General features: G+C 46.6%; 1 protein-coding gene across 2 annotated transcripts; it reads right to left on the reverse strand.

Annotated features, from left to right (window-relative positions):
* Positions 1-1,687: 1,687 nt before the first annotated feature.
* LOC123113758 (YTH domain-containing protein ECT4) lies at positions 1,688-7,125 on the reverse strand. Of its 2 annotated transcripts, none has more exons than XM_044535065.1 (7): positions 6,955-7,125; positions 5,342-5,478; positions 5,168-5,241; positions 4,603-5,076; positions 3,666-4,193; positions 3,361-3,573; positions 1,688-2,776 (listed from the first exon to the last, which is right to left on the reverse strand). In XM_044535065.1, the coding sequence occupies exons 2-7, from the start codon at positions 5,433-5,435 to the stop codon at positions 2,048-2,050; spliced, it is 2,112 nt and encodes a 703-aa protein (XP_044391000.1). In that variant the 5' UTR covers positions 5,436-5,478; positions 6,955-7,125; the 3' UTR covers positions 1,688-2,047. The 2 variants fall into 2 exon arrangements, with proteins under 2 accessions (XP_044391000.1, XP_044391008.1); XM_044535073.1 differs by having other exon boundaries at positions 5,342-5,472; positions 6,955-7,121.
* Positions 7,126-7,626: the final 501 nt, after the last annotated feature.

The raw sequence follows: 7,626 nt of genomic DNA on the forward strand, positions 1-7,626 counted from the left end.
TTTTACTGTAGATGAATATAGAGCAAGTAGACCATAAAGGAAAAGGTATAGTTGACGGGAGAAATTATGATTCAGAGGCGACGGGAGTACCATTTCTGTTGGAAGAAAGAGGTGACGGGAGAATTATGATACAGAGGCGTCCATTGCTGTGTACTAGTGCAACGCAATGCAATGACCACCGCCAAGCGAGTGGCATCGTCGATTCAGCGGAAAGTGGAACGCACACAAAGGGCGCGCTTTAGTCGTTGTCGTCACTTGTCATTGACGTATGGAACGCCGGTGTCTGGTGGATCGGCGGTGGTGGCCAAGGAGGCGAGGCGAGGTCGTTCGTGTTTGGTGGGATGTTGTTGGCTTCCTCGGCTCCCTCTGCCAAGCCGCGGCCGCAACCGCGACGGCGCACCGGCAGGTCGGTAGCGTGCAACCGCGGCAGAGGAGCCGCCCCGGCCGTACGTCCGGTGTGGAGGACGAGGTGAGACTATCGTTGGTCGATGACCTTCAGCGTACGCAACGCCTGTGCAGTGCAGCGGAGTTACCGTGACACACCATCTGAACGGCAAAATAGGAATGGAGTATAATTGCGGAAGTCTAGGATATAAACTGTGTGCCAAAAGAAATTGTCTCGTTTGTCGGCGGCTTATCCGTGTTAACAACCCTCTTCCTTTGATATGGCAACTGGGAAAAAGAAAAGGGAAATGATTGCAGTGCAGATAAGGAACAAGTATGTTACCAACCCTCAACAGAAAAGCTAGAATGTTAGCATGTGCTGCAGTGCGCAGCTTCCTCTAGTCCCGTGTGTGCGCGAAGCGCGGGGGGTGATAATTGATAAACTGAACAACTGAAAGCTCCCCAACCATGCACAGGCATCAGATGACATTATTTAATTGGAAAAAAAGGTCATGATGAGGATACCAAAAGGCCAGTACCAGTAACATATTACCGCATCATGGCGATGGTGGTAGCAGTTGGTGGCAGTGAGCAAAGCAGATCAATAGTAGGAAAAGCGTGACAGCCTTGAGCGCTTTGACGCCCGGATACAATACGACCCAAAACAAAGAGAACCTGAACCCGATAAATTAACCTGTAAAGCAACGTCGCAACGGCAAGCCACGCTGCGTGCTTGCCGGATGGATCATCGATCCATCCATCTATCTCAGTCCAGTTCGTTAGCACCTAATGAACGCTCTGTTGTTCGTGCCTGCAAATGGGAACCACAGGTTTGGTAATTGGTGCTACAAGAGTGGTTAGCACTTGATGGATGGTTTCAGCTTTGTGTGGTTGTTTAACCCAGGTTAAGTAGTAGTACAAGGTTGAATAGATGCGTACGCACAGCACAGAGATGCATAGACAATGAAAACCTGCCAGATGCTAGCATTGTTTTCTCATTCATGAGCGGTGGTTCGACCAAAGACGATGATAGACACCAGCACAAGAAAAGAGAATGCTGCATCTTTAGGTTAGGTGGCTAACACTACCTTACTAGAGCATGCAGACTTAATATTGTACAAAATGCACCACCAACCAACCTAATCCAATATCTCACTGACAGCTAGCTCCATGATGCATGCACACACAACCCAACAGAGTTCAAGGATCAGGGGATATGCATACTGAAGTAGATATTTGATGAAATCGAGTAGACAAAACGGGTTAGATAAAGTTGAACTAAATTTCCTGGGAAAAACCTCAATGAGCAACAAAAATAAATAGCAGCATAGTAATATCATTTAATTTAACACAACAAACGAGCAACAGAAAGCTCATGCATCGTTACCAAGACGTTTAATTTAACGCATCACTGCTTGCATAATTCCTTTCCAGAGAGCTGGTAGACTGTAGGCCCAAAAAAGGATCCTGAAAAGTGAAAATCATGAAAGCCTCTCTCCCTGAGCCTAAAATCCCAAGTAAATTGTTCCCAGGCTGCCCTACTTATTAAGCTGAAGAACGTTAACTCCCACGGTTATCAAGCAAGTCAGAACCCAAAAGAGAGACCTCCTATCAACGAGCAAGACCACGGCTCCGGCTGATAAGAGGAAAGTTTTTGAATCTTTTAGTTGGACATCTTCATCGGGACCAGCATCGAACCAATGCGCAGAACATCACCAATCAAGCAACTTGAGCAGGCTTCACTCATAGGAGGACTGATTGCCCGAGCACAGTGTTCCCCAATGACCTTCTTTTCTTCATAAATCGTTTCTGGAGTTGATGATGCACTGTGCACCAAGGCATTCTTAACTTCAGTTGGACTCTCTTCAGGTGCTTTCGATGAGATGTTGGCAGCAGTTTGTGGGCGGTCTTTTTCAACCAGGGCGACTTCAACCTCCTCCCAGGTTAGTTGTCCTCCAGCCGGACCAGCCGGCATGTTTGAAGCTAGGGGCTGCTGCTGGTATATTACAGCTTTCACCACATCCTCACGAGCCTGTTTTCCAGAGCTACGGTTTTCTTTCTGTGCAGATGCCTTGGCAGAATATCTAGCCAGGTTCCCAGGTTCTTCCCATGAGCTCTGCTGCATGCCGTTGCCTGCCAGATAGTGCGTCTCCCTGATAATTCTGTCCATCAGTATTCTGTCAGCTTTGGGCTGCCGAGGAACGTAGGCATGGCGCAGAGACAGCTTCGGGACAGGTATGAAACGTGGAGCATCACGCCTAAGCTTGGACATCCTGCATTTTCTGCCTCTTGCTTCTTCCGCCTCATACAACATGAAGCAATCAAGCAGACATCCATTTGTTTTTGAACCTTTGAAGATCCTGAGCATACTAGTTCCGGGAACATAGTGTATCTGCAAGTAAAACAGCAGGAGGTTGCCGAGTGAGATCAAGGGAAATGGCAGTAAAAGATATGCCCCAAGCTTAAAGCAAAGCTATCCAGTCATTGATGATAACAGCATCCAAAGAAGCAAAGCTATCCAGTCATATTGATTCAGCATCATGCTTTCATTTTCTGTTTGTTTGTGAAAGCAGCGGGCAGGGTCAGTACTAAAATACCCCCTCCGTTCCAAAATAATTGAATTCTAAGTTTGACCCAAGTCAAACTTCATTAAGTTTGATCAAGTCTATGTAAAAACATATCAACATTTACAACACCGAATTTGCTTCATTAGATTCATTACGACATATATTTCCATATTATATATACATTTGATATTCTAGAGCTTAGCAGATTTTTCTAAACTTGGTCAAAACTTTAAAAAGCTTGACTTAAGACAAGAACTTCAATTATGTTGGTACGGAGGGAGTAGCAAGCAAACAACAAACTGTACATTAGACCAACACAAACATGTACAGACATGCAGAGTGAATAATCATTATTAAGTAACAGCTGTTTTCTGTGCAAGCAAACTAGCGAGATATCTCAGAAACGTGCCTCTTGTGTATTTTTGCTGGAGGTGACAGGCTTATCTTCATTGTTCCGCAGCAAGATACATTTCAAGGCGACATTTGGTATATTCTTTATAATGTGCCACCTCACAGGAAAACTTCCAACCCATCTATCCATGCTCCAAAAGTCCATGTCCTTTTGAAAATCAACAGGGCCAACCATCTCAGCAACACCACAGAAATGGTTACTTTCATTGACCTGTTAGGACAATGATTTAGGTTCAGCATTCAAGATCAAAAACAGGAAATAGAATAGAACAGGCCATACACCTTAAATTAACATAAACCCACCGAAAAGAACAGAAAAACTGGACACAAGGTAGAACTGCTTGCAGCTATCATTTGAGCATCTCTAAATGCACTATCCAGCTTCTTGTTTCCCTGAAGACCGCTCGACCAGACACCATATTTGATGGATTTGTGAACATTTGCCTCGCCCCAAGACTTGATAACAAAGAATTTTGCATTGGGATACACCACCTCGAAGTCGTCCCTGTTATATTGATCAGTCTTAATGATGATTTTCCCCTCTGGATTGCCAATACGCAGCCTTGATGTATAGGATGTGGCAACTATTTCTGACGACGTCGAACCTCTTGGCTGTTTTTCTTTACTTAAGTTCAGCCGACACACTGAACTCAACTTTCCAGTTAAACCATTTACATAGCTTCTTGGCTTTGAGCTTGGTTGGAATTTCTCAGCTATGGCCATCTTACGGAGGTCCGATCCAACATGTGAAGCATTATAGTTGTATGATGGATTAGTCTGCGGCGAGGACTTGACAGGAGGAACTCCCCCATGTAGAGAGTGTCGTGATGCCTAATCATAAGGAGATTTGTCATCAAAGCATGGAAAATTATAAGATGGCTTTTTTTTGCGCATGAAAACAGAGGTTTGGAAGATATTGTCATGGCATCAGAATGTCCGACCGGGGCATGAGTACAAATACATGCATCCAGTGGCAAGTGCATTTCCTCTGCATTTACCGTCATAAATGTAATAATTATCAACACTTGACTTGCAACTACAAATATATTATCTAACCTCTTCTTATAAATGTTTACTATAGAAGGGCCAAAGAAAACCACTAGCTTGTACAGTTGTACTTACAACAGATGGAATGACAGGCATAAGGGCGTTAACAGGACCTGGCTATTTAAGTTCAACACTACTAACATAAAATAGAAGGATAACTCAACAATTACAAGTGTGACGGCATTAGGCATACCTGTAGAGCACGGCCAAGTTTAGCAGGTACCATAGTTCCACTTCCAGCTGCTAGATTTTGCTTCCATGGATCTGTACTATGCAGTTGTACTGTTGATAGCATAGCATGGTTTTCGAATTTCTTTGAAGAAACACTAGTTGATTGTAGAGATGGATTCCATGTAATACCCTTTTTTGGAACAACAGGGAAACTTTGGCCTTGATCAGTGGGGATGAACAGACTATCATTGCACATAAGAGTTTGCGACGTGCTAGCTGGGCCCCACTGTGCAGCAGATGGGAGATCATAGTGGGGTATAGGAACTGGTTGGTGGCATGCGATGTCAGCAGTCTTAGCAAGATACTCTCGGGATCTAGCAAACCTGCCATCAGCTATAGCACAATGTCCTGAAGGGTAAGGGCCACGGGGAGAATGTGCAATCCCATAGTCAGGGACAACATAATACGAGTATGATGTGCCTTCAGCCTGTTGGCCCTGTCGAGGGACAAGTACATACCTAATCAAACACATTGGAGAACAATTGAATCAAGAACGAAATAGCATTCTGCACTTCTGCAGCACTAACCAAGTAGTGTAGATCTTGATCACCACATCTCCAAATTGCCTGGTGCTCATACAACTCAGCAGGCAGAGTAATTCCTGCAACCGAGAGAATAAAGTCAGGTGACACATTAAGTCATTAACTATGCAACTCAACCAGCAAGACTTATCACTTAATTAAGAAGTCATCAAATATTACCAGTTGGACCATATGGAGTCGGATAGTAAGTCGCGTTAGCAGGAAAGCAGAATTCCTCTCCAAATATGAGCTCAGAGTTTGCCTCGAGATCCATGGAATGCAGTCACTCTGAAAGACGGGCACTGGTCGATCTACAACTGAAACATCTCACGATCAGTTCATCAACATAATTAGCAAAATGGCTTCTGAACATACAAGGCAACCCATGCAACCAACAGTTCCGACATTCCGAATCATCTATTAGCATCGCTTGGTAATAAAAATTGACCTTGGAACAGTAGTTCTGATCCATCCGTTAAAAGTAAAACAGAACTTAGTTCGTTAACTCAAAACCTGCTAATGCTGCATCATCAAAACCATTGGGAAACAAGTGAAAGCTATACCCGAACAAGCATAGGCACAACCCCCAAAACAGCGCGATAGCAGAAATACAAGATCATGGTATTTGCAGCAAGCCCATTTAGTTAGCCATGTAACTACACAAAAACATGGAACAAAGTAACAAACACATGCATCGAACCAGCCAACCAGCAAAGCACACTAAACATTCAGCTATGAATTGGTAATTGCAAAACTGACAGCCCCATTTGCCTATCCCTAACAACCACAGTAAAAAATTCCAATCCATCAATTAAAAGTAAAACAGAACTTGCTCCAAAACCTGCTAATGCTGCATCATTTCAAAACCATTGGGAAACAAGTGAAAGGCTATACTCCAAACAAACATAGGGCAAAATCCCATCCCAAAACCCCCCAAACAGTGCGATGACAGAAATACAAGATCGTGGTATTTGCAACAAGCCCATTTAGTTAGCCATGCAACTACACAAGCAATTGCAATAATTGTAACTGCCAATCCAGGGCAATTCGAACATGTGTAACTCGCCTATCCGTGGCTAGCTAAACCACATGCTATCAATCTAAGCCTACTCAGAGCTAAACTCTTCACACCCCCATTTCCTCTATTCTTACAAACCCCAAGAACGAACGCATGCATCAGACCAGCCAACCAGCAAAGCACAGTACACCAAACATTCAGCTTTTTTTTTGGGAGCAAAACCAAACATTCAGCCATGACTTTGTTATTGCAAAATTGACAGTCCAATTGGCCTGTCCACCATAAAGCCCGATAAAACAATGCCACGTGAGCGGCAAAAGGAGCCCCTTCATCACAAATGCACCTCCATTTCACCCCAACGGGCATACCGAACCAACAAAACCGGCCCAGGCTACGCTACGGCCACCCAAGCGAAGCACGAAACCCTAGATCGTTCAACACCGATCCGCGGTGACTTCCCAGCCCCGGGGCACACGATCCGACCGCACCACCGCGAAGCCAAACCCTCTCTACAGCACCGAATGCAGAAACCCCAAAAAACCGTGCCTCCAGGCTCCAGCCAGCGAGCAGAAAACCGTACGGCGACAAGGGGTTCGAGCCAGGGAAGAGAGCTCGCTCGCCGGCACCGAACCCCCGTCGCACATGATCGGAGCACGCCACCGCGGAACAAAACCCTCGCTGCGCCGTACGTACAACGTACACCCGAAGCGGAAACGGACAAGCCCAGCCCCAGCAAGCGAGCAGCACGCGGTACGGGTTCTACGAGAGAGCTCACCGGCACTGAGGCGGCGTGCACCGGCTGGCCGTCGTCGGCGGCGGCCGAGGCGGAAACCCTAGCGGGCGGGACGGAGGCGGGGGGCGGCGAGGAGGAGGAGCGGAGCGGGAAAAGGAAGCGTGGGAGGGGAAGAGGCCAGTACGGTGCGGATGCGTCGGTGCTGTGCAAGTACGCTGGTAGGCGCCATCTGGCTTGTTTTGCTGTCACTGACATGTTGGCCCCGGCGTGGGACCGCGCTCGGAGCGGGAGAGAGGGGCCTGGCTGTAGAGGGACTGACGGCGGCCATTCTGTTTCCGACGGAGAGAACGGAGTTCTCCGTTTTGTCCCGCTCACTGACATGTGGGCGCGTGCGTCCTCGGGGACCCAGTGGTGGCGGCGAACTGGCGATGCGAAGCGTTGGCTGTGGTTAGTCCGCTGACACGTGGGCGACAACAGATATAAAGACAACACAATGCGAAGCGTTGGCTGTGGTATACCTCAGGGCCAGGGGCTTCGCGCCGGGCCATAGATGCCCGGTGCTGAAAACCCAGGTCTGAGCCCAGTCCGGTCCAACCATCGAGCCTACTAAGGGCTTGTTTGGTTTTAATAAGTCATCTGACTTATAACTGAGGTAACGATTAAACATGCGTGACTTCACCTGACTTATAAGTCACCTGATCACACCTTCCCACA

The sequence above is a fragment of the Triticum aestivum genome, chromosome 1B (genome assembly GCF_018294505.1).
Source record: "Triticum aestivum cultivar Chinese Spring chromosome 1B, IWGSC CS RefSeq v2.1, whole genome shotgun sequence".
Classification (NCBI taxonomy): Eukaryota; Viridiplantae; Streptophyta; class Magnoliopsida; order Poales; family Poaceae; genus Triticum; species Triticum aestivum.

Bases quoted from the DNA above. Each gene is read 5' to 3' on its own strand.
- LOC123113758 (XM_044535065.1), bottom strand. From the start codon at position 5,435: ATGGATCTCGAGGCAAACTCTGAGCTCATATTTGGAGAGGAATTCTGC. The intron at 4,194-4,602 runs GTATGCCTAATG...CCTTATGATTAG, and splicing joins AACTTGGCCGTGCTCTACAG to GCATCACGACACTCTCTACA. The intron at 3,574-3,665 runs GTGGGTTTATGT...TTGTCCTAACAG, and splicing joins CAGTTTTTCTGTTCTTTTCG to GTCAATGAAAGTAACCATTT.